Source organism: Eschrichtius robustus, chromosome 11 (genome assembly GCF_028021215.1).
Source record: "Eschrichtius robustus isolate mEscRob2 chromosome 11, mEscRob2.pri, whole genome shotgun sequence".
In the NCBI taxonomy this organism is placed as follows: Eukaryota; Metazoa; Chordata; class Mammalia; order Artiodactyla; family Eschrichtiidae; genus Eschrichtius; species Eschrichtius robustus.
This window is the reverse complement of record NC_090834.1, coordinates 41,959,107-41,985,238: the sequence shown is the minus strand read 5'-3', so window position 1 is coordinate 41,985,238 and position 26,132 is coordinate 41,959,107. Positions and strand designations below refer to the sequence as shown.

General features: G+C 44.7%; 1 protein-coding gene across 1 annotated transcript in view; it reads left to right on the top strand.

The window, feature by feature from the left end:
* AMOTL1 (angiomotin like 1) overlaps window positions 1-26,132 on the top strand; it is a 108,039-nt gene that overhangs the window by 35,440 nt on the left and 46,467 nt on the right. The window contains exons 3-4 of the mRNA XM_068554604.1: window positions 3,448-4,384; window positions 20,654-20,945. Of these exons, the coding sequence (XP_068410705.1) occupies window positions 3,448-4,384; window positions 20,654-20,945 (1,229 nt within the window). The remainder of the gene's footprint in view (window positions 1-3,447; window positions 4,385-20,653; window positions 20,946-26,132) is intronic.

The following is a 26,132-nucleotide window of genomic DNA, read 5'->3' as shown; positions in this document are numbered from 1 at the left end:
AATGATCTGTTTCTGTTGTTTAAAAATTTTTGTTGTTGAACTTCTGGTTTATATCTCAGTTACTGTACACCTTCTCTGAAGGTGAGGAATAAGTTTGAATTCACTCCACATGCCGTCCTGTGAGGCAGATATGAAGCCTGACCATTATACAGAGCAGAGAGGTTCAGAGAAGCCAAGTAATTTGCCTGAGGTCACAGAGGTGTGATTTTGGGGTCTATCAGAGTTGAGCTTCAGGAACCAGTCTGTAAAGTTCTTTATTTGGCAATTATTTTTTCTCTTATTTTTTTTTTAACCATTTTTTTAATTGAAGTATGGTTAGTTTACAATGCTATGTTAGTTTCAGGTGTGCAGCAAAGTGATTCAGTTATATGTATATCTATCTATCTATCTATATATCTATTCTTTTTCAGATTCTTTTCCATAATAGGTTATTACAAGATACTGAATATAGTTCCCTGTGCTATACAGTAGGTCCTTGTTGTTTATCGCTTTCATGTATAGTAGTGTGTATATGTTAATCCCAAACTTCTAATTTATCCCTGTCCCCCACAGTTCTTTCCTGAATGCCTTCTGTATATTGGGGTAGTATTCTAGGCACTGGGTATACAGCATGTGAACGTAACAGATAAAACTCTCTATTCTCTGGTGCTTGAATTCTAGTAGACAAATACAGATAAATACAGTGTTGATCAAAAGGAGAAGAGGCCAGAGGCAAGAGATATTAGGCTGCTCAGGACATTTAGACAACTGGTTAGGGAACTGGAACCCGGGGAGTAGCTGAGGGCATGGAAGCTGGGGCTGCAGTCTTTGCTGTTACAGAGACACTCAAAATGTCATCTACGGTCGCCTTTTCTCATATTTTAATACTGAAAAGTGTAAGAGGGATGTAATCCTTGACAGAATCCCTTGCCAAAAGAAGGCAATAAACCCAATGACATACGTCTAGGTATATACACATGTATATGTGTATTTCTATGTCTTGTTAAGCGTATCACACCACCTTCATTTTTTCTCATTTCACTGTGGACTGAAAAGTGCTTGGCACTTGATTAAATGTAGGGAGCAAAGGAGACAAAAGGATCAAAACTGAATCTGAAATTTCTATCTGGTTGACTCTGATGAGGATGCCATTCATAGAAAAAAAAAAAAGGCAACCTTGGGGAAGAAAGACAGTTTGGGGGAAAATGATGTGTCCTGTGCATATGTAGAAACAAAGAACCATCACTGCATGGAATTGTAAGAGTGAAGGCTGCTATCTCTAAGCCTGCTTATCTCTAAGGGGCTAGCTCAGCTCCCTCTATTGGCAGGGGAGGATGTTGAGCTCTAAGAGAGCAAGTGATTTGCTCAAAGTCTTGCCAGTAGTAAGTAGTAGAATTTTTACTATCCTAACACTATAAATATCCTCAATACACTACTTCTTAGTACTATTGTGAAATGGGGTAAATTATATATTTCATGGTGCTCAGATATTCTTTTACTGGTTACATGTTTGACCCCCATTACATGCAGGCACTGAGTTGTGTGCTAGGGATACCCAGGTGAGGAGGCAAGATCTTTGCTTTTAAGGAGTTTAGAGTCTGTATACATAAGTAATTGCCGTCTATTGTGATGATTGCTCTAAGGGAGGTATAATAATGGAGCCCGGACGTTGGAGAAGGAGGGCTCAAGCCTGCTGGGCTACAGCAGGCAAGGTTTTACTTAGAAGATAGCTTTGGAGCCATCACTCAAAGCGTGTCTAGGAATTTCCCAAGAAGGGTGTGGTGAGATGCATCTTTCTAGGCAGAGGGATGAATGGGAGCAAAGTCCTGGAGGCCAGAGAGAGCTAGCATGTCCGGGAACGTCTTAGGGTATTGCTGGAACTTGAACTCCAAGGGGTTGCCGGTGAGGGGGCCAGTGATGGCATGAAATGTTGCTGGATAGATAAAGCAATGCCTGCTACACCCTGTGATGGAGTGTCAGTTTCATCCTATAATTAACTGTTGAGGAATTTTGTGCAGAGGAGTGATATGATTAAGTTTTCTGGTTTGAACAATCTTAGGGCAGTGGGGAAGATAAGTTGGAGTCTGAGGGGGTGGGTTTGGAAGTGGGAAAGGGACTAGTGTCAGAGAAATAGATGAGGTGGCTGTTGGAATGGTTTGGGTATGGGGCTCCATGGGCTTGTCATGCGGAATGAACACAGATTTCGTTGTGGAATGAGTCGGATCCCAGATCTGTCTCTTCCTACCTCTGCGACCTTGGTGATTTACCTTCTCTAAACCTCTCTCCTTATCTGTAAGATGGGGGAATTAATACCTGCCTCATGCGATTATATGTGGACTAGACTAAATAAAGGAGGGAATTTAGTACAATACCTGGCACATCATATGCTCCTTAAAAATGGTTTTTGTGGTTGTACTGTGGTAATTGATAATGAACTTGGAGACTGGCAGGGGAATAAAGGGGAGAGTTGGGAGAGATGTTTCATTTCGGAGGTAGAATTGACAGGCAGGCGCTGACCAAATGTTGGGGGTAAGGGAGAGGAAGGAATTTTGGAAAACTCAGGTTTCTGGCTTGGCAAAGAGTAGACGAGGCAGGGATACAGGGTTTGTTTGGATGGGCTGAGGAAGACACGTTGAGTTTGGAGGACCTGTGGGCCATCGGCTGGTGGTTGTAAATGGGTGGGCCATGGGTCAGTAGGTTCAGACGAGCGGTGGATGAGATGAGAATCTGTCGAAGTGAGGGTGGGTGAGTGCTCAGGGCAGAGCTGTGGGAAAGAATTTAACGGGCAGGTGGAGAAAAAGGAGCCAGAGATGGAGTGTACAGAAAGCAGCAGGATCCCGAACCACGAGAGGGGGTGGCCTGGATGCTGAGTGAGGAGAGCATTTCAAGAAGTGGGTGATCAACATGCTAAATGCTTCAGAAAGGTTAGGCTGGAAAGTTCTCCCTGGGAATGATTACTAATCAGAGCAGTAGGGAGGGCAGTGGACGGCGCGTTCGGAAAGTGGAGATGGCAAGTATCGATTGCTTTCTGAGGACGATTAGAAGCGGAGGAGAGATGCAGGGTGGCAATTAGAGGTTTATGTAGAGCCATGAAAAGATGGTTTCTTTTTGTTTGGTTCTGAGTTTTGCTTGTTTTTTTTCCTTTTTCTTTTTCTTTTTTAAGACGGAAAAGACTTGACCTGTTTATATGGTGAAGAGAAGGGGTCAGTGGGGAGCTTGAAGGAAAGGGAGGGCTTGAAGGCCTGAGCAAGGTCTAGGAGGAAACAGTAGGCAAGGGAAGGGAGAGCAGTAGAGACACTTTGATTTGGAGAGATGCTTCCATGAGAAACTGTAGGGTAAATGGGAGTGACGGTGTATTGGAAACCTTTAAGTGCCTCTGTCATTAGAAAGTTCGTTATTCACCATGTACGTCCAGACCTATATCCGCGTGGAACAGCCTGACATCTTTTTCCCATGTTTACCTTCTAGTTGAGGATCCTCTTTGTAACTTCCACCCGCCGAACTTCCCGAGGATCTCAGAGGTGGAAATGAGAGGTTCCGAGGATGCGGCAGCTGGAACAGTGTTACAGCGGCTGATCCAGGAGCAACTGCGCTATGGTACCCCGACCGAGAACATGAACTTGCTGGCCATTCAGCATCAGGCCACAGGGAGTGCAGGACCAGCCCACCCCACAAACAACTTTTCTTCCACGGAAAACCTCACTCAAGAAGACCCACAAATGGTCTACCAGTCGGCACGCCAGGAACCGCAGGGTCAGGAACACCAGGTGGACAACACGGTGATGGAGAAACAGGTGCGGTCCACGCAGCCTCAGCAGAACAACGAGGAGCTGCCCACGTATGAGGAGGCCAAGGCGCAGTCCCAGTTCTTCCGGGGGCAGCAGCCGCCGCCACCGCAGCAGCAGCAGCAGCAGCAGGGGGCCGTGGGTCACGGCTACTACATGGCCGGGGGCGCCAGTCAGAAGGCGCGGACTGAGGGCAGGCCCACGGTGAACCGCGCCAACAGCGGGCAGGCGCACAAGGACGAGGCGCTGAAGGAACTCAAGCAGGGCCACGTCCGCTCTCTCAGTGAGAGGATCATGCAGCTGTCGTTGGAGAGGAACGGGGCAAAGCAACACCTCCCTGGCCCAGGGACCGGAAAGGGGTTCAAGGCGGGCGGGGGGCCCTCCCCAGCCCAGCCTGCAGCTAAAGTGCCGGACCCCCGAGGTCCTCCACCCGAGTACCCCTTCAAGACCAAGCAAATGATGTCCCCGGTGGGCAAGACCCAGGAGCATGGACTTTTCTACAGTGACCAGCACCCGGGGATGCTTCACGAGATGGTCAAGCCTTACCCTGCTCCCCAGCCTGCGAGGACGGAAGTGGCCGTCCTGAGGTACCAGCCACCCCCAGAGTATGGGGTAACGAGGTGATTATCGAGCCTAGAAGTTTTTTTTGTTTAATTAAAAAAAATTCTTTTTTATTGAAGTATAGTTGATGTGTATTATATGTTACAGGTGTACGGTATAGTGATTCACCATTTTTATATCAAGCCTAGAAGTTTTTTTTTTTTTAATTAAAAAAAATTCTTTTTTATTGAAGTATAGTTGATGTGTATTATATGTTACAGGTGTACGGTATAGTGATTCACCATTTTTATATCAAGCCTAGAAGTTTTTTTTTTGTTTAATTAAAAAAAATTCTTTTTTATTGAAGTATAGTTGATGTGTATTATATGTTACAGGTGTACGGTATAGTGATTCACCATTTTTATATCAAGCCTAGAAGTTTTTTTTGTTTAATTAAAAAAAATTCTTTTTTATTGAAGTATAGTTGATGTGTATTATATGTTACAGGTGTACGGTATAGTGATTCACCATTTTTAAAGGTTATACTTCATTTATAGTTATTATAAAATATTGACTGTATTCCCCATGTTGTACGATATATCCTCGTAGCTTATTTTATACCTAATAGTGTGTACCTCTTAATCCCCTGCCCCTACGTTGTCCTTCCCCCCTTCCCTCTCCTCACTGGTAACCACTAGTTTGTTCTTTATACCTGTGAGTCTGCTTCTTTTTTCTTGTATTCACTAGTTTGTTGTATTTTTTAGATTCTACATGTAAGTGATAACAGACAGTATTTGTCTTTCTCTGTCTGACTTAACTTCACTTATTATGATAATCTCTGGGTCCATCCGTGTTGCTGCAAATGGCATTATTTCATTCTTTTTTTTTTTTAAATAAATTTATTTATTTATTTACTTATATTTATTTTTGACTGTATTGGGTCTTCGTTGCTGCACGTGGGCTTTCTCTAGTTGCGGCGAGCGGGGACTACTCTTTGTCGCGGTGCACGGGCTTCTCATTGTGGTGGCTCCTCTCTTGTTGTGGAGCACGGGCTCTAGGTGCACGGGCTTCAGTAGTTGTGGCACGAGGGCTCAGTAGTTGTGGCTCACGGGCTTAGTTGCTCCGCGGCACGTGGGATCTTCCTGGACCAGGGCTCAAACCCATGTCCCCTGCATTGTCAGGCGGATTCCTAACCACTGTGCCACCAGGGCAGCCCCTGTTTCATTCTTCTTTTATGGCTGAGTAATATTCCATTGTATATATATGCCACATCTTTATCCATTGGTCAGCTGATGGATACTTGTGTTGCTTCCATATCTTGGCAATTGTAAATAATGCTGCTGTGAACATTGGGGTGCGTGTATCTTTTCAAATTAGTTTTTTGTTTTTTTCCGATACATACCCAGGAGTGGAATTGCTGGTTCATATGGTAGTTCTATTTTTAGTTTTTTGAGAAACCTCCATACTGTTTTCCATAGTAAGCCTAGTGGTTTAATTCATGTTTTTAGCACTCATTATTTTCAAGGCGTGTTAGGTTTTTATCGTCGTTTTTTTTCTTGTGCATAATATTTAATAAGCAACATTTTGGCCAAAATATGCAGAGTGAAACAGAAAAGAGGGCAATTGGGTATTTCCTCCAAATGTAACAGAAGGCAGTTGGGGATTTATGAGTTTAGGAGAGGAGCCTCTATTGCTGGCCGTCCTTGGGAGCTCAGCCCAAGTGGCCTGGCAGAGCAGCAATTTTCCTGGCTGGCTTTGTGGAGCGTGTCCAAACTCCTGGAACATATTATTACCATGGGGTTTTATAGAGTCTTTCTTCATTGTAGATTTTAAAGGAAAATGTAGTCTGAATTCTAGAACAGAGGAGTTAAAGGGACCATAGGAATCATATAGCCCCACCCCCGTATTCAACAGATGAGAAACTAAATTCCCACAGTACTCGACTCTGAGGCAGCTGGAGCAAGGCTCAAGTATCCTGACTGTCAAAACCTGATTCCTCCATTGCCTTAATTCCTCCTACATCTGACTGATGGATTCAACAACGCTTACCGAGTGTGTACTCTGTGCAACCCTGTACTTGGTCCAGAGATGAAGATATGGTTCCTACCCTCAAGGTCCTTCCAGCATCGTCTTGGGGGAAACCGGCATCTTAACAGATCCTCGTGGTGCGGTGTGCTGTTTTAGGATAGAAATATGCAGAGAGCATTAGGGCACCAGAGAGGGTAGTGTGACTCACAGCTGTAGGGCTTAGGGAGAGCTTCACAGAGGAGGTGACATTTGAGTTGGGTCTTGAAGAATAAATAAGAGTTGTGGGGTAGAGGTGAAGTAGCAGTAGGTACTATGCAGGGGAGATGCCATTTCTTCAGACAAAAAGCTTTGGAGGTTTTGTCTGGCATGAGCTGCAATAATGCAGAGCACTGGTGGGGTAAAAAGTAGCAGAAGATGTGTTTGGACAGGGAAGTTGAGACCAGTCGGTGAAGGTCTTTGAGTTCCATACTAAAGAGTTCAGAATTTATCCATAAACAATTAGGAGAACCAGTGTTTTTCAGTAGATACTATGTTGATGTTTACTAGGCTGACTTCAATGGCAGCGAAGGATGAATTAGAGGAAGGAGATACTGGAGGCCAGGAGGGCCTCAGGGACCGGGTCAATTGTCCAGATAAGACTTGGTGAGGGTGGCCTAGGTTTGAGGCCATAGGTATAGAGGAGCCTTATATGCTAAGAGAAATAGAATTGACATCATTTAATGATTGATTAGCTGTGGACGTTGAGGAATAATAAGGCAGCTGGAAATAAGGCAATTGGAAAACAAACTCTCAGGAGAGAAACTGGGGCTGGAGATACACATTTGGGAATCGCCAGCATTTAGATGTTCCTGAGCTTGCTCTGCTCAGGTAGAGCATGGAGCATGGGAAGAGAAGACAAGTGACCACTGCTTATCATGGATATGTCTTCATTCTCACCAAAGGCTTTATTCATCTGTTTCTAAATCAAATGAGCTGAGACTTCCCCGTGCCACCCCAATGGCAGTGTGCAGGGCATACTTTGGCTGTACATCTTGCAAAAAGGGAGTGACTGGGCCTTGGCAGAGAGAGTGAGCTGGCTGATCGACCTGCCACTTACTTCCCAGCTGCTGACACATTTCCCTGCATTCGGTGGGGGATGGCAGCTGTGAAGCACTATACCAACCTTTAGGCCCCTGACAGGCAGCAGAACTTAGTGGGCACAGTCTGACCCCACTGGGGAATCAAGATGGGGCCTGGGAGGGCTCTTATTCTTACCGTTTTATGGTTCCTTAAGCCAGGGAGAAATCTAAACTTAAAAACTATCAGGTTTGAAGAAGAAAAATAAATCTTCAAATCTCTCATTTTTAGAACATTGATTTGTCAGAGTTAAATAATCCATGATGTTTATCCCAGAATCATATCAGAGTTTGGTTTGTGGTAGTTCACATTTGTTTAAGTCAGCCTCTAGAGCCTGATAGAAAGTGAAAATATCCCCAGACGAAGTCTCCTTCCTTCTGCTTGGCTTTATTCTTTGTTAAATGGCCATGCATAAAGTGGATCATTTTGCTTTTTGTCATTTGGCAGTAGATGTGCTGTGAGTGGCAGACACGGTAAGGGGAGGAGGGAAGCTCTTCCTAGAGGGCTACCCAGTTATTGGTGGGCGGTGTCATTTGTCTCAAAGTTATGACATCAAAAAGAAGAAGAAATGTATGAAGGATTTGACCTGACTGCCAGGCTTGACAGCTGGGTCCACATGACACATCAAAATGTCCCAGAAGATGTAACAGACAGGCCATTGAGGCTGGGCCGCAGAGCTACAAGGCGCCTTTGTGAGCCTGGCCACGCCTAGCCAGCATGACTCCAGCAGTGCAGCCTTTGGCAGACAGGGTAAACAAAGTTGCGTCCACACCAGCCCTGCTTCAGACACCTTCAATGTGGCCTGAGCTCCAAGGGTTGGATCTGAATTTCATCAGTGTGTGATGTTCAAGTTATCTTTGACCCACGAGAAGAGCAGGGCTCTTTTTAATTTCACTGACACATTCCCTTATGCTTAATGGGTTATCAGTTTGTCATTAATAGTGATGGTTTGGGAAGCTGCAGGCTGTTGGGTCAATACATCATAGACTCCTCTGAGTCAGAGAGGCCTCTGACTGAGATTACTGGGTCCACGTCTGGGCCACGTGCTGCAAAAATGGCCTCAGTGTGTTGTGAATGTTCAGTGTTCTGATCCAACCCATCGGGCTGTCGAGACTTCAGTTCTTTTTGCCTAGAGGTGGAAAGGTCCAAAGAGCATAGAGCTTAAGATAAGATGAGGAAGAACTTGGAGTTCTTTTGCCTTCATTACTGAGTCACCATAGCTTACAAATTCTCTCACCTGCTCTGATCTGCTAACGATGGGAGATGTGGTGGGTTATGGGCTCCTTTTGTGGGAAACCCCATGGAGAGACCACCAGTCAAGGTGTGCTTGACTTGCACACCTTGGCCTTCTTCGTGAGTGTGCTAGTGAGGCTGGGGAGATGGAGGGACTAGGGCGACCTGGCCCTACTGAGGTGGCTGGTGGGGACCTCCAGGGACCATGAACGGCCATGGATAGAGACGACTCTGGTTTTGTTCCTGCCCCATCTTCTGTTTCCTTCAACCTGAAAGTGGAAATGGATATAAATAAGGACAAGGTGAGAATTGGACAGGTTGTTCTATGGAGAATTAGGCTTTAAAAAAAATAAATAAAAGGAAGAATTTTGATATTAACTCTGACACATTTTGTGGAAACAGAGCACTTCTAAGAGTTGTGACTTGGCTTATGCAGTCTGTACCGTTAATAGAAGTGAATGCACGAATGAATACCAGTGGATGATCTGATTTTCATCAAAGCAGTTTGGAGCACATTTGTCAAATGTATGTTTGTTTTCCAAAGAAATCTGTCCATATTTCCAAAAGTGGAAACTAAAGATGCTAAAAAATTAAAGCATCCTACTTCCTTAATACAACCACTGTTAACATTTTTCCTGTACAAATTAATTTTTTCACATGTTGTAATCATAGATTATATTCCATTTAGTATCTTAGCTCTTTTTAGATAGTATTGTATTACAAGTCTTTTTCTACAATGTTTGTTTTCATAACCATCCTTTCTATCGCTGCATAATATTTCATAAATTATATCATTTACATCTTTTTCTCTATAAATAGTATAGAGACCATCATCATGCACATCGAATTTTCCATATTTTGGTTTACTTCTTTAGGCATCATTATTTAGAAATGAAATTATTGGGTACATTTTAGTTAAATATTTAATGACTTCTGATACCAGATAACTTTACGAAAACATTATAGTGCCTGTTTCACTGCCCTATGACCAACATTAGTCATTATAATTACAAAAACATTGCTAATGTAATAGGCAAATTGTGTTAATTTTTAATTTTCATTTGCAATTATTAGCTTGGTTAATTTGGGTGGGGGGAGTGTATTTGGCTAGTTAGATTGATTTGATTTTGAAAATTGGCCCTTGGTATTTTCGTGTTCATATGATCTGTATACTTTCATGGCTTCAGAATAAACTAAAACCTGTTTTCTCTAATACTTGCTCTGATTTTCCAGTTTCTGGAACTCCATCTCCACCCTTCTCAGGTAACAATGGAACAGAGGCAGTGGTAGCACAGGCTTCTGAGCGCCTGCGGTCTGCCAGGCACGGTGTGGGTCACCCCCCCCCGCCATCTTCACAACAGTTCTCAGGGATGGATACTCTGAATATCCCCATGTTATGATATGGGGATTTATGATATGATAAAAACTTAGGCTGAGAGAGAGGGGTAAAAGTAACTTCGTCACGGGCACCAGATTGGAAGTGCGGGAGCCGGGCTGCAGCCCTGGACCTCTCTGCCCCACAGTGCCTCTCCCATGAGTGTAAACACTCAACCACTGCCAAAGATTTCCGGTTTTATTTGGCATCACTTAGCCGGTGAATTTCTAATCAGATTTATATGTCACACCTGATGTCCAGCCTGTGTTCTGCCCCCCTGTTTTTTTTCAGGAGGACCAGGATCCCCTTTCTCTCCAGATACCTCGGAAGACTTAGGAACACACTGAACCTTGCTGACAGCTGTAGGTTGTGAGCTTCGGCTGTCTTTGGTTTGCTTTCATTTGGAGGTCGGGGACTTTGAAGCAGTATACCAGCAGTATATGGAGTTGTTTGCTTTAGCCTGTGTTTAGCAGAATGTTTCCGTTATGGAAGATGATAAGTACTCTTTTAGTGATTTTTATGATTTTTTATGTTTCAGGCAGTATCAGAAAAAGACTAAAAATGACTTCTGTCAGTGAAAGGCACTCTCTTGCCTGTCCATTACCTTTTCTGCCCTTTATCTTGGCTGCATCTTGCCTTTCAGCATATGGGGTTTGATTTACTAGCTTCCCAGAAGCAGAGGGAAGAGTGATAACTGTTTATTGATAGTTTATTCATCTATGAATGTATTCATTTTATTCTTGGTGTGTAGATAGATACTATAAAAGCAAGGAGTGGTGGCGTTTGACCCAGCCCTTCTGTCCTGGGCTGATACGAGCATCTTCTTACAAGATGACGTCAGAGCCGCCGGTGCCGTGGATCCCCTTCCACAGAGCACATTTGCTCCTTCTCTTCACAAGCCAGCATCACCACCACCATCCTTCCCATCAGTGCAAGGGCCTCGCGGTTTCCTGCACTAATGGAGGGACCCTATAGTGTGACTGGTCCCCCAAATCGCTCATGTTTTCCTTTAAAAAATGCCCTGTACCTTTTCCCCTAGATAAACCTCCTGGTGTGGTTTTATTTAGCATAGAGTCAAAGTTCCTGACACGCTCGCTGGGAGCATGTCAAAAGACAGTGCAGGGAGGAGGGAGGGAACAAAGAGGGCACAGCCCTGGGGCACATGTGGCGAATTAGAGAGAGAGAGAAAGCCTCTCCCCAAGAACCCACATCGATCCAACAGTGCAGCCAGAATGCAGTTTACAACGTGAACAAGCGTAAAGATACGGGCTAAAGAACAGGTCTTACTCTGGGTGGGCGTGAGGTCTGGAATGTGCTGTAGTACAAGAAAGAATGTTGGATGGTCCCGTCTTACTCTGAGTTGGAAATGGCTGGAGGACGAAGGAGGATTTTTGGAGTAAGTGTGTTTCCAAAGTGCTGATTTGCAGTTTAGACAGTTATGAAAATGAATTGCTCTGTGGCATCAAAATGTGAGCTAGACCCAAGGCTATTGGATTAACAAGTATGCGTTGCTCTTAACAAAAGTGAGACCAGGGAGTGTTATGTACATTCCACCAGCTAAACATGTGTTTTGAATACCAGCATTAAAGCTCAGGAGTTCGTACAATTTTTAAGCTGAATTATGGCTGGATGAGCCAAATAAAATGCCCTGTTTATTGTGAGAAGCAACTCTGCAGTGTGGGAATTTCAAAAGGCTAGGGTCAAGTTCAGGTTACTTTCTCAGGAAATCTAACACAGTTCCAGCAGCAATGCATTAAATGAGTGGCTTCTCCAAACAAGAGGATTATCCATACGCATCCTGCATAGCAATAATTTTGATATTAGCTTACCCAAGACCCTAGTCTCAATTTGAACATTGATGGGTCTCGTGTCTGCACCACCAAAGGGATCCAGGTGGGAAGGCTGTGGGTTTGGGAAAAGAAGATTTGAGGGGTTTTGAGTCCTGGCTCTCCCACTTTGTAGCAAATTGAATACGTTCTCAGAGCCTCAGTTTCCTTATCTGCAACTTGTTTCAGCTGATTTTTCCTAAAACTAACTGATTTTCTTCCTTACATAAATGAAACATGTTCATTGTAGAAAATCTAGAAATACAGGTAACTCCCACTTCCTCCACTCCCTAAAAAAAAAAGAAGGAAAATAGAAATTACCTGCAGTCCCATTATCCAGCCGTAACCATTGTTAAATACTCCGTTCACTGTTGCTTTGAGGGTTAGAAAATTATAAGAAAATACTCTAAGTTGGAAATCTCTAGGTAGATAAGAGGTATTTTTATTGAGTGAGAAGTCTTAAAATTTGAACCTCTTCACAGCCAAGAAGCCCTTTGTTATTTTCATCTCATTTTAAAATTCTTTTATTTTATTTTGTTTACTTTCTCTGATTATTAGAATAACAGTGCTGATTTTGTTGGCTTATCTTTATTTTCTAATTTTTCTCATTTTCTGGCTTATCTTTATTTTCTAATTTTTCTATAACATATATTACTTAGTGAAATTTTTTTTGAATCGCCATCCGTGTTCATTGTAGAAATTGTATAAAGAACAGAAAAATATGAAGAGTGAAAAAAAATCCCTAATTTCATCACCTAGAGATAGTCATTCTGACCTTTTGTCATAGTTCCTTCTAGTCATTTTTCTATATATTATTTTTTACTCAGGTGAAATCCTAATATGTATCATATCTTGAGAATTTTAAAGAATCTTTGCTTAGAGGCTCAGTAAACATTCATTGAACTGAATTAATGTTGATAAATGGAAAAAAGTTGTTTTGATTTTACTTCTCTACTAATAAGTTTGCTTTGGGAAATGTATTTAGCTGTTTGCATTTTCTCTTTTGAATTACTTGATCATATCCTTCATCTGTTTATCCATTGATGTTTCTTTTCCTGTTATGTTTTGGACAGTTTTTGTCAGTCACACAAGCCATATTTATTAAGTATTAGCATGATGGCCTAATTGTAGATAAATATATAGCTTAATATATTGAATATAGTTTGCTGATCACCATTGATGCTTGGGGATCTGGGGACAGTAGAGTGGGGACTGCTAGTCTGTTTGCATGAATTGTTCCGTTGCTCACTGATTTCTGGAATTGTCTCCAAAATGAGGCCTTTGGTGTACATGCAACGCGGACTAGATCAGTGCTGAACAATAGAAATATAATGTGAGGAGGGGAAGGAGGGGTGGGATAAATTGGGAGATTGGGATTGACACATACACACTACTATATATAAGACAGATAACCAATAAGGACCTACTGTGTAGCACAGGGAACTCTCCTCAATACTCTGTAATGACCTATATGGGAAAAGAATCTAAAAGAATCAGTGTATAACTGATTCACTTTGCTGTACAGCAGAAACGAACACAACACTGTAAATCAAGTACACACCAATAAAAATTTTTAAAAAAAATGGCTAAATTAAAAAAAAAATAAAGACATTGACATCCTTAAAAAAAAAGAAATATAATCTGGGTCACATATCTAATTAAAATTTTTCTTGCAGCCACATTTTTAAAAAGTTAAAAGAAACAGGTGAAATTAATTTAAAAACATGTTTTAGATAACCCATTTTTAAAGATTGAAGTATAGTTGATTTACAATGTTGTGTTAGTTTCTGCTGTACAGCAAAGTGATTCAGTTATACATACATATATACATTCTTTAAAAACATTTTTCTCTATTATGGTTTATCACAGGATATTGAATATAGTTCCCTGTGCTATACAGTAGGACCTTGTTGTTTACCTATTTTATATATAGTAGTTTGTATCTGCTAATTCCAAACTCCTAATTTATCCCTCCCTGCCTTCCCCTTTGGTAACCGTAAGTTTGTTTTCTATGTCTGTGAGTCTATTTCTGTTTTGTCAATAAGTTCATTTGTATCATTTTTTAAGATTCCAGTTATAAGCGATATCATATGATATTTGTCTTTGTCTGACTTACTTCACTTAGTATGATAATCTCTAGGTCCATCCATATTGCTGCAAATGGCATTATTTCTTTCTTTTTTATGGCTGAGTAATATTCCATTGTGCATGTATACCACATCTTCTTTATCCATTCATCTGTCAGTGGACACTTAGGTTGCTTCCATATTTTGGCTATTGTAAATAGTGCTGCTATGAACATTGGGGTGCATGTGTCTTTTCCAAATATATGCCCAGGAGCAGAATTGCTGGATCATATGGTAACTCTAGTTGTAGTTTTTCAAGGAACCTCCATAGAGTTAGTTAATCCATTTAAAAACATATTTTTAGATACATGTTTTAGTTAACCCATTATATGCAAAATATTATGATTTCAACAGGTAATCAACATAAAAAACTATTAATGAGATGTTTTACATTTTTTGTGCTGTCCTCAAATTTTGATGTGCCTTTTATACTTCCTGCACATCTCAGTTCAGATGAGTCACGTTTCAGGTGTTCAGTAACCACATGTGGTTTGTGGCTACTATTTTGGACAGCACATGTCTAGAAGAAAGTGAGAATCTGTGTTCAAGAGAGAGTGTCCTGACGTTTACAGGCGTCACCTTTATACTCTTGTTCTGCATTGCATTGCAAGAAAACATTTCAGAAATGGAAGATTCTATGGTGCTAGCATTTGCTTTTATTCCTTGTTGAAGCTTTAGTGTTAGGGACTGGAATTCTCAACACATAGTGTTTGAAGAGGAAGCGACACCCAAGGGTGCATTTGTCCCTTGCCTTTCTCCTAACACCCATTAGCAGTGTGTGATAATAGCAGAGGCTAGCAGTTATTAAGTATCAATAGTTTCCTAATGATAGACACTATGTGCAGTGCTTTATATGCATTATCTCATTTAATTCTCACAACAACTCGAGGTAGATATTGTTATTATCACCATTTAAAGGTGACAAAGAAGTTAAAAACTTGCCCATGGTTACTTGGCTACAAAGAAGCAGAAGCAGGGAAAAGAGACCCCATATTAAGGAACAGTGCTCTCCTGTACCAACATGGGGCAAAAGCCCTGGTGTGGTGGAAGTATGCGGGTTCCAACCCCCAGTTCATAGCCCATTGTTTTGCTTTATAAAGACTGAGATCTCTGGCTTGTGATCCTCTGAGCCTTAGTTTGCATACTTTAAAAATAGAATAATAATATATGGTGTGAGAGCAGGGAATGCCCAAGCTTGTGAGAATGAAATGACAGTGGATGTAAAGTGCTATTCATGGCACATTTAGTACAGGTATAATGTAAACACATACATTTAAACAAGCTTATTTATGAAGGCTTATTGTATGCAGAGAGAAGCAAATGGACTGTTGATTAGCTGTCTCCAATGACCTTGTTTCCCCAGTCCAAATAACCTTGTCACTCCAGTTTTTTTTTTTTTTTTTTTTTTTAATAAATTTATTTATTTATTTATTTATTTTTGGCTGTGTTGGGTCGTAGCTGTGTGTGGGCTTTTCTCCCGTTGGAGCTAGCGGGGACTAACTCTTTGTTGTGGTGTGAGGGCTTCTCATTGCGGTGGCTTCTCTCGTTGCGGAGCACGGGCTCCAGGCGCGTGGGCTTCAGTAATTGTGACACATGGGCTCAGCAGTTATGGCTCGTGGGCTCTAGAGCGCAGGCTCAGTAGTTGTGGCTCGCGGGCTTAGTTGCTCCGCAGCATGTGGAATCTTCCCGGACCAGGGCTCGAACCCGCGTACCCTGCATTGGCAGGCGGATTCTTAACCACTGCGCCACCAGGGAAGTCCGTCACTCCAGTTTTGAGCTGCATTTTGTGACTGCTCAGTACATGAGAACGGCAGTGACGTGGAGCTATGTTATTATATTGGCAATGTCATGATTAGAGATTCTACCTATATTATCCAGAACAAATCTAAATACCAGAGGTCTCTTCCTTAATAAAACAATGTTGAAGGTTGAGTCAGTCTTTGAAAGTGCATCAAGCATATATGGTCTCCTAACTTTCCCTTGGGTTCAGGGGCCAAATCAATTGACAAAAATGTACTGGGTACCAACTTAGTATAAGTCATGATTTTCTACCCTCAAAAAAACATGCATGCTAATAATTAGGGAGGAGAATACACACATGCGTAAAAAATTAAATAATATCGTATTTAAAAATTCAAGAGAAGGTAGGTTGTCAGGTGTGTTATTCAGGCAAGGTTGTAAGTTTGGAAGCAAGAAGCGGGTGTAGATTCTGGGGTCAGGCTATGCCTGGCATGGTCCAAGTCACTGACGATGGAAGACCAGCCTGCATGACTTCCCAGTATGACCCCCTATTTTGTCTCTTAGATGTGGCTCTTTAAATGCTCCTTGATTCTTGTTTCTAATACATCACCGTGGGCTTGGGGCAAAGAGGCTTTTTCAGCCCTGCTCAGATGTATTCAAATAACTGGTCAGTTCAGTGGCATGTGGGAAGAGGTCACTTTCTGTGGTGTCCCGAAGCTCATTTGGTTCCTTGAGAAAGGAGCAGGACCTGTTGGTTGTCCTGCCTTGGTTTGTGTGAGGATTAAGCAAGGTGATGAAATGTGCTGCCTGGCAGATGGCATAGACCCTCAACAAATGTGAGTTGAATGCTCTCTGTAGAAGGGACATTGACCTATGAAAGATAGTAACGTTGAAGGTAAGTAACAGTCCAAGAGAACAACTCAGGGGCAGGTTTCTAGGCTTCATGCTTCCCCCGAGGTGGCTCAAGCCTACAAAAAGCTCTGATGCTGTTGTTAGGACGTGAGCCATGGATGTGGTCGTGGCTCAAACTGAGCCACAGGAACGCGCGAGCAGAGGACAAAGGGCGGCTGCCTTCCCTCCCTGCTTTCACCTGGTCTGTTCAGGGAAAGAGTGAACTACAAGGACTCTGAAACTGAAAAGCCTGGCCTTTGATCTCCTTTATGTTTCTATTATCTCTGTTGCATTTTGCAGGTTACTTAGCGTCCCGTGCCTTGTGTTCTCATCTAGATACAGAGACTTGACAATGATGCCTGTTTTATAAGGCAATTATAAAGGTCAGAATGAGATGATGCATGTAGTGGTGCATACCACAGTGACCGGTATGTAAAAAGTGCCCAGTAAATGTTAACCATAACAGAAAAAAATTATTGGACTGCTCATGAAAGCCACGCTCAGGGCTAGGCTCTGGGATACAGATGACAATAATTACAATAATGGTGATAATAGCTAACATTTGTCCACTGCTTAATTTGTGCCTGGCTTTATACATATTAACTCTTTAAGTCCTTTAACGATAAGCCAAGTGGTGGATGGTCCCAGGAGACACATGATGTCAAGTAAACTAGCTCTCTGCCTTCACTTTCTAACAGGGGGAGTAGGCTCCCAAATAGACGATTGTGGCATAGAATTCTATTCACAAGTAGTTTCTCAATAAATGTTGGTTCCCATCTCCTCTTTTTCCCTTTTCTCTGTGTCCCCGTTACGAGGAAGGGTTTATCCTGATGGTGGCCAATCAGTAGCGTTATCTTTGGAAGCTGGGGGTAGCTTGTTTCATAGCACTGGTATGATCGTGACATTTTCCTGCCCTCCCCCACCATTCTTTCCTCTTCATTTACCCTCAGCCAGATTTGCCTTGTACAGACCTTTGAGCCTACCAGCCCCAGCTGGCTCAGTAGCGAAGCCACGGAACAGAGGTCCATTGTAATACGGTGCTTCTTGAATGTGTAACCGAGTTATTTTGTGAGGCCGGTGTTCTCTATTTAATAGAAGACTTCCCATTTTGAAAAACCCATTCTTTCTGTCTCCAAGCTTGGCAGACACCCTTTTCCTGCATTGCCACTCAGGTAACTCGTCACTGTCATGGATGGCTTAGGCTGGCATTATGAAAAAACCTCCCTTTTTGTTATATAAAGGAAAAGGATGACCGAGAAGATAAGCCCATCACTGACTGTGAGTTCCAAATCCCAGAGCCCAATAAATGTTAAAAGGTAGAAGCCCCAGCCTGAAGCTGCCTGGGTCAAAGGCAAGCCCGGATGCCTCATCTGTGCCCACTTCAGCTCCAAGGAGACGTGCCACGCTTGTCGTTTGCGTTGGATGAAGTGAGAAGGGAGAACCGAGGAGGTAGGGATGGGTGTCTGCTTTTGAATTGAGGCAGTGTAATTTGTGGCATTTTGTCTCTTGCCAAGGTAACCTCTTTCCATGAAAATTGCACCGTAGTATTTAGCCAGCCTGCGGGAATGCACGTACTCACTAAGGATCTATGGTTTTCTGGGTCCACGACTGATAGGAGTTCCTGTGATCTGGGGTGAAAGATGGGCGTTGTGAAGAGCAGCCTGGGGCATCTCACTCTCGCTATGGAGGTGGACTTTGTACACACAGACTTCCTCATACACACGGGGCGACACATATTCACATACACTTCAGTGTGGAAGGGGCACAAATTCATCAGAATGCAGAAATGGTTTATTTCAGAACGGCCAGATAGTTAAGTATTCAATAATAGGTGCGGAGAGGGAGGGAGGAGGGAAGGTTTACACTTCCCCATCGACAGCACTCCTTTCTGAAATCTGAGGCACTTAAGGAATAAAGAACCACATTGAGCTCCATGGTTCTCTACCTTGACTTGGGGAACTTAGATCCCAGCTATTTTAACATGAAATGGATGGGGCGCCTAGATCGAAGGCATACGGAAATCTAGTTGGGAACTATCTCCTAAGCCCCGGTAGAGTGCTCTGACATTGGTTACCAGAGCAGAGCTTGTGGTTAGTCACTCTGGTGGGATCTGCTGGGTTCCTTTTGTGGTCATCTTTAAGAGTAACTGCATCTCCGTGTAGGAAGGGCTAAGGTGGCCGTTGTCAACTTTTCTGCTAGAGTTTGACATTTAGCTGCCAGGAGTCAGCATTCAGAGGATGCTTAAAATGCCCTAAGAGATACTTACAAAATGAGAGATATGGAGGCTGACAGGGTCCAAAAACGTTCCAGCAAATATACTCAAAAGGAAATATAAGGCCAGCTGAGCTCCCGAGAAAAAGTGTAGTAGCTCTGAGAGTTCTGGCCACGGATGGCCACAAGTAATGGGAAGTGGCACAGGAAACTGTAACGGAGTAGAAGGATCTCAACCCCTTGATAGAGGAAGTTGATGATTTGGGGGTTGCTGATAATTCTTAGCACCCTAGTTCCCAGACTGAGATCTAAAGGTTGAAGGGGACAGCAAGAAAACCGTTTTTCCCAAGTCTGCAGAAGAGCGACAGCCGTGGTTGGAAAACTAGAGGCCAAGACTGTCTTTGCTGTTTATACCTATAGAAATTGTTGTTAGGAGCCCTTGGCTTAGGCTGAAAGAAAATACAATGATTCTTATGAAACAGCTTAACAGAATCATGAGGAGGGGATCGTTAGGGAGGGGCGACAGAAGGTGGAAATTCAAGTAAAGGAGCTAATACCCAGAATTTGAACCATCAAGGGACACCTCTGTGTGTTCTTTTTTTTTTTTTTTTTTTTTTTTTTGCGGTTGAAGCATCTTTACTTTGATTAACTGAAAGTAAAACACACTTGCCTAAAGATATAGTCACCAAAGTGACAGAGTGGCATGGACATATATACACTGCCGGATGTAAAATAGATAGCTAGTGGGAAGCAGCTGAATAGTCGGGTTTAACCTGGTTAAAATCAGACTTCCGATCCTTAGACCTCCTTATCTCAGCAAATCAGAACACGCAAAGTTTATTCCTTCCCTAGGACTTTCCCATTTCATTAAATGGTACCCCTGTCCATTTGTGTGGACCCCAGAATCTAGGAGTAATTTAAAATTTTTTCTCACTTTGTCTCTCCCCATACGTAATATAAATAAAACATACCCCAGATCCATGTACTATTTCTTTTCTGCTGCTACCCTCTGAGCCTTCGTCAGGTCTCACCTTGACCACACCCAGGCCTCCTCACTGGGCACCTTTGGTCCATCCTTGCCAACGTACATCCCATCTACACGCCACTCAGAGTGGAAGCAGCTCCCCCACTGGCCCCCCTTCACACTCTAAGGGAAGGGCTGGCCTTGGCTCGCAGAGACCCTCGCCCATCCCGCTGGCCTTATCTTGTGCTGCTTTTGCTGGCTGTGCTCTGTATCGACTTGCTTTCTTCCAGTTGATCTTCTCCTCTGAGTCCTGCCTTAAGCCCCACTCGCAGGCGATTCCTCTACCTGGAACACTTTTCCCACTTCTCTACCCCCTGCCCCCAACCACTTTTTCCTCCTTGTCTGTCAACAGACTTCAACTCAAGCGTCCACCCCTGACCTCTCGGTATGACCTAGCCACTCAGTCATTCCCTGTCCCTGTCACCCTGATTCTTTGGAGAGGGCTCATTACTTTTCAATCCCTGGCTTTGTGTGTTTATCGTGTGATGGTGTGTGCCTGTCTCTCTCCCCGAGAACGTAAGCTTCATGAGAGCAGGGACCTTGTCTGTCTGCTCCACTCTTTCCTCGGTGACCAGAGCAGTGCCGATTCCGATGGGGAAGAGCACATTAAATATCTGTGGGATGGAGGGTTGAAGCTGCTTCACTCAACCTAGCTTGGACCGTGCGTCAGTGATGACCCCTGGCAGTAGAAACCATCCATAGTGCCCGTGTGGTTGGGCTTCCCTCCTCTCCCCACCACGGCCCTGGGGTCTGACTGCTGGTCTTCTGTTCCCTTGCAGCCGCCCCTGCCAGCTTCCTTTCCCGTCAACGGTGCAGCAGCACAGCCCGATGTCCTCCCAGAACTCCTCCGTCAGCGGGCCGCTGCACTCGGTGTCCCTGCCACCTCCACCTCCGATGACCCTGGCAGCCTCGCAGCCCACGCCAGCCGCCTCCCCCAGCCAGCAGCTTGGTCCGGATGCATTTGCGATCGTGGAGCGAGCCCAGCAGATGGTGGAGATCCTAACCGAGGAGAACCGGGTGCTGCACCAGGAACTTCAGGGTTACTACGACAACACCGACAAGCTCCACAAGGTACCGGACTTCCCCAGGGGAGGGGAGGGAGAAAGTTCTCTGGAAGGGGAACACAATTCCTTACCTGCCCGTGGGGGGTTGATTCCCTGACTCACTGGCCAAAGTTTAACTAGACCCCTTTTTATGCCAGGCGCCGTGCAAGGCTTTAGGGAGACAAAAATAAATATGCCACGGTGCCTGCCTTGGAGGAGCTTATAGTCCAAAAGGGGCAGAGTTGCCTAAGTTAAACCTGCAGTAGGACGTCAAGAGGCTGCAGGGGGGGCAGCAGAGGTGCCCCTGGACCTGAGACTCAGAGGCTGAGTAGCATTTGATGGACAGTGTGGAAAAGGGGACACCGAGAGTAACACAAAGCAGTGAGTTGAGAGAGACAGGTTTTTCCTTTAAATCTGGGATCTCAGACAGGAACCTTGTGACTGCCATGTTGGTTTCATTAGCTGGTTTCTGCAAAAAGCAGCGATGTCTCAGCACTGAGGGCAGAGTACAGGTTACCGCGTGCTCTCCTTATGCTTATGACTTAACAGGTGGGGAGATGCTGCGTAATTCCAGCCTGTGTCATTGTCGTGGGAATATTAGGATGTACGGCAGCCTTCATTCTTAGGGCCTTACGCTGAAAGCCAAAGTCAGCAGGAAGACATCCAGCGAGAGTGAAATCACAGGCAGTGATTTCATGATGACCCACATGCCAGCACCTGAAATGCTGCAGGTAGAAAGGAAGAGGTGAGGGGCAAAAGTCATAGGATTTTTTTTTTTTTTTTTAAGCAATGTTTTTTTAAAATTTTATTTATTTATTTATTTTTAACATCTTCATTGGGGTATAATTGCTTTACAATGTTGTGTTAGTTTCTGCTATATAACAAAGTGAATCAGCTATACATATACATATATCCCCTCCCTCTTGCGTCTCCCTCCCACCCTCCCTATCCCACCCAGTCATAGGATCTTTTCGGGCAGCAGAGCCCCAGGGCACTCGAGTTTCCTTTCTGGAGGCAAGGAGGCATGTGTGGTAGAAGGCATCTCGCAAGAGTCTGGGTGCCTGCTCTGTCCTGGGCTGTCAGGGGCTTTTGTAAAGAGGGAGGGTGAGAATGTAAACTCACCTGGCTACAGAAGCATTGCCACTTGGTTCTGTGTAACAGGACATGCTCCTGGCTGACCCGTGGTGCTCACTGTGCAGTGTTGATCTCTCAGTTAAGCCTGGCCTTTCTGCTGGTCCGGGGGTCAGAACAGTCAGCCCCTGTGATTCCCTGAGGGCTGGCAGCAGTCGGCTGGGAGCAGTGGGTGGAATGATGCAAACATTCACAGACAGGACCTGCCCCAGCTCATTTGTGCAGAGCTTCCACCGAGAGGGTCTGGAGCTCCCTGGAGTCAAGACCAGGCTTGGCCCGGAGAAGTCTGGCTGCGTTTATTGGAGGGGAACAAATGAGGGCCGGGAACCAGCGGGCTGCTAAGGATGGCGGTCTCACTCCCAGCCTCAGTCGTACCCTTAGAAGTTGGGAAACACGTGCTGGCTCCTGGTCTTGGCTGGAAGTCACTGCTTAGGCCCAGGCTTGCCTCTGATGCTTCCTGGGGCAGCTTATTTCCTGGTACAGTCTGAAAATTGGGAAGGGCCAACTCAGCATTTCCTGGGAAATCAGTCATTTTTTTCTTCTCCCTGGTGAAGCCCTATGGCAGACGCTTTCAGGAGCCGTGCAGACTCACCTGAGGGCAGAGTGTGGTTCTCTGTCTTTTCCATGGATATTTTTGAACAGTTGCAGGGAGGATGCATAAACTGGGAGGTCTTGTGATTCTTTGTTGACTTTTTATTAAGATACACTTTTTTATGGACCTGTAACATACATCTTTTTTTTTTTTTTTTTGGCCGCACGTCATGTGGGGTCTTAGTTCCCCGACCAGTGTTCGAACCTGCGCCCCCTGCGTTGGATGCATGGCATCTTAACCACTGGATCGCCAGGGAAGTCCCCTATACATCTATTTCTTGATGTTGATGCCCATTTCTATTTTGAAAACCAAAATCAGCCTCCCAGTGACTCATTTTCCCTGCACAGGGGATGACTCTTTTTTTTTTTTTTTTTTAATTAATTAATTTATTTTTATTTTTGGCTGTGTTGGGTCTTCGTTGCTGCACGTGGGCTTTCTCTAGCTGCGGTGAGGAGGGGTCTACTCTTCGTTGTGGTGCGCGGGCTTCTCATTGCGGAGGCTTCTCTTGTTGCGGAGCACAGGCTCTAGGCGCGCGGGCTTCAGTAGTTGTGGCATGCGGGCTCAGTAGTTGTGACTCTCGGGCTCTAGAGCGCAGGCTCAGTAGCTGTGGCGCACGGGCGTAGTTGCTCCGCGGCATGTGGGATCCTCCCGGACCAGGGCTCGAACCCGTGTCCCCTGCATTGGTAGGCGGATTCTTAACCACTGTGCCACCAGGGAAGCCCAGGGATGACTCTTAAACTTTGTGACCAAAAGCATTTTGATGACTTAAGGAGAAAAATCAAAAGCTGTGTCCCTTCTGGATTCCCAGACTCCTTCAGTCCCTTGAATGTTATGAATGGTTCCATAAATATTATATTTCATTAACCTGTCATATGTCGAGCTGGAATCGTCAGTTTGAAAACTCAGGTTTTGATGGATACTTGCCATATTTATCACTAAGTTCCGCAACTCTTCTCAGCAGCTAGGGCCAAGAGACAGAGAGCGGCATGAAATCGTGACTTGACGGTTGAAGGCTTGTGTTCCCGAGGTCCTCCTAGTCCAGGCCTCACGGCTCCGCTGTGTCTCAGCAGCTGCTTATTTGAGCCTCAGGTCTAGGGAGAGGCCTGTCCAGTGAGGTGACTTTACTCCTTGGGGATGCTGACCCCCGCTTTGGGTGGAACCACAGTGCTGCGCCGTAGGGTGTGGTTGCCCAGTGCCGGCAGGAACATCCAACCTAGAATCCTTCCTCACGGCTTCGGGGGCACTCGCACAGATTCATCGTCAGGGCAGAACCAAAAATAGATGAATTTTTAATTGCAGTGCTTAGGCTGCGTGCACTGAGCCAGGAACACAGCAGGAAACAACGACTAAACTCAGAGGCTGCCAAAGTACCGCCTGGAAACGAAGACCCTGTTTCCAGAGAGGCACAAGGCGGTGATTATCCCTGTTAGTGTTGGAATGATGGCTGGGGACCCCCAGAAAGAGCAGTGGTCTTTCATTATTTCCTTTTGGGCACTCATTTTGCTTCTTTTTCCTCCCAGTTTCCCTGAAACATAGTTCATGGACGGAATTTCCAGCTGGACCAGACTATGAGCTGGTTGGCCTCAGAAGCCATCAGGGTGGAGATGGACGTTTGAAGGGAAAGGGCGCCATGTTTACCGTCCCCCCGGGCTTGCTTTAGCAAAGACCCTCTTCTTTTGTCAGCGAAACAGTGGTGGCTGTGATCGGGCAGTCTGAGGCTTGGATGGCAGGCCTGTCTTCGATTCTGTAGGTCCCGGAGCTGTGCATGTGAAGGTGTCAGGGAGCAAGCCAGTTTCTAGAACTGGGAAGGGCTGAGATTTTCTCCGGACACTTTTTTGTGCATTTGCTTCATGGCAGCAATGCCAGTGAAAGCTGTGTGAGGCTTTCCCCTCTGCTCGTAGTTCTGTTTCTAGGCCAGGGAATGCTTCTCCATGTGATTTCAGGGGATCTTGCAAGCCTGGCCTAAGAGCTTCCTGATGTCTAGGCTGGAAGGGAGGATGGGAGCTGTGGAGGCAAACCCAGTATCCTCTTCACACGGTCATCCTCAGACTCTGAACTGGCCCAGATGTCTGTATATCAAAGGCAGCCTCTCCACCTCCCTTCGCCTCTGACACACATCAAGGGGAACTGAAGATGTTCTACACACATCAAGGGGAACTGAAGATGTTCTGGAGCTGCCGATGTGAAGAAGAGGGTGTGGTTCTCCTTCTGAAGGAGTGTGCAGTCAGAAACTGTAGAGCTTTAGACTAAAAATTATTAAAATAATTCTAGTCCAGTTTCCCACCCCTTAGAAGCCCTTGCTTCATGCCTCCGAAAAGAAGTTGTTCATTTTTTACTTGAATGTTGCTAGAAAAGAGAAGCTCACTACTGGGTAGACTTTTGGGAAAGGTAGTTAGGAAATTCTTCCATATGTTGAATCGTTGTCTCATCTGATTAACTTGCTGCGTTTAGTCGTACTTCTGTCCTCTCCGGTCACACTGAAGAAGACTCATCTGTCTCCACCACGACAGGTATCGCTTCTTACAGGAAATACATTGTCCAGAACTATGACCCTTGCCCTTTCTCTCTTGGTAGCTACAAGCACATAACCCTGACCCAGTTCCTGTCTGCCTGAGTATCTGAGACGGTAGACTATGCTGTCTCAGGGACGCTGCAGTTTCCCTTTATAGCGCGTGGACGGAAGTTCTTTTCATGAAAGGAAAGAATCCACAACCGGGTGTAGTTTTATCAATGTCCAAGTCTGTCTTTAGGAGTTATAAATATAAAGATTGAGTAAACCGTCAGTACTTTTGTCATAAGAAGGCACAGGTCTAGGGCTGTAGGGACTGTTTCTGCCCTCAAGTAGCTGACAGTCAAATCAGAGACACAAAATGCATCAGAATTCCAGTCAGGTGAATACAACAGATGAAAGTATGTGACATCAGATGGAGGGAAGTTCCTATGGGTGACCTAGTTGAGGAAGGCATCCTAGTTGCCCTGGGCTTGAAGCATGAGCAGTGTCTCACGGTGGACCCCTCAGGGTTTCTGGTGCCCTCAGCTTCCTTGGGGACTAGGTGATGCCTTCGGTCTAGATGGGGATGGTCCAACTGTCCAAACACAAAGGCCACCTTTTACAGATGGAATTAACGTAGAAATGGTGGTATGTTTTGGAGCCATCTCTTCTGAAAACAAAATTAAAAGGAAGGAGCATAATTTGCGGTAGGGCTGTGAACAGGATTCAGGACATGCTGTTCTTTCTGCTGCCACGTGACCAATCGTTCATGATATCTTTGGAAGAGATAGAAAGGCCTTGTTGAAATGAGGGGACTGTGGAACAACCAACTGTGCTATGAGGAGGCCTTTGGGAGCATCCCCTGGTGCCAAAGGGAGCCTTGGTGTTGGGCCCCTCCCTGGTTGGAGGCCACTGAGTAGAAGGCCTGATGTCCTCCAGCCTCTTCACCTACCTCTTCTCAGATGTGTCTTGGCTCCGTCTGTAACCTCCGGGGCATTGAC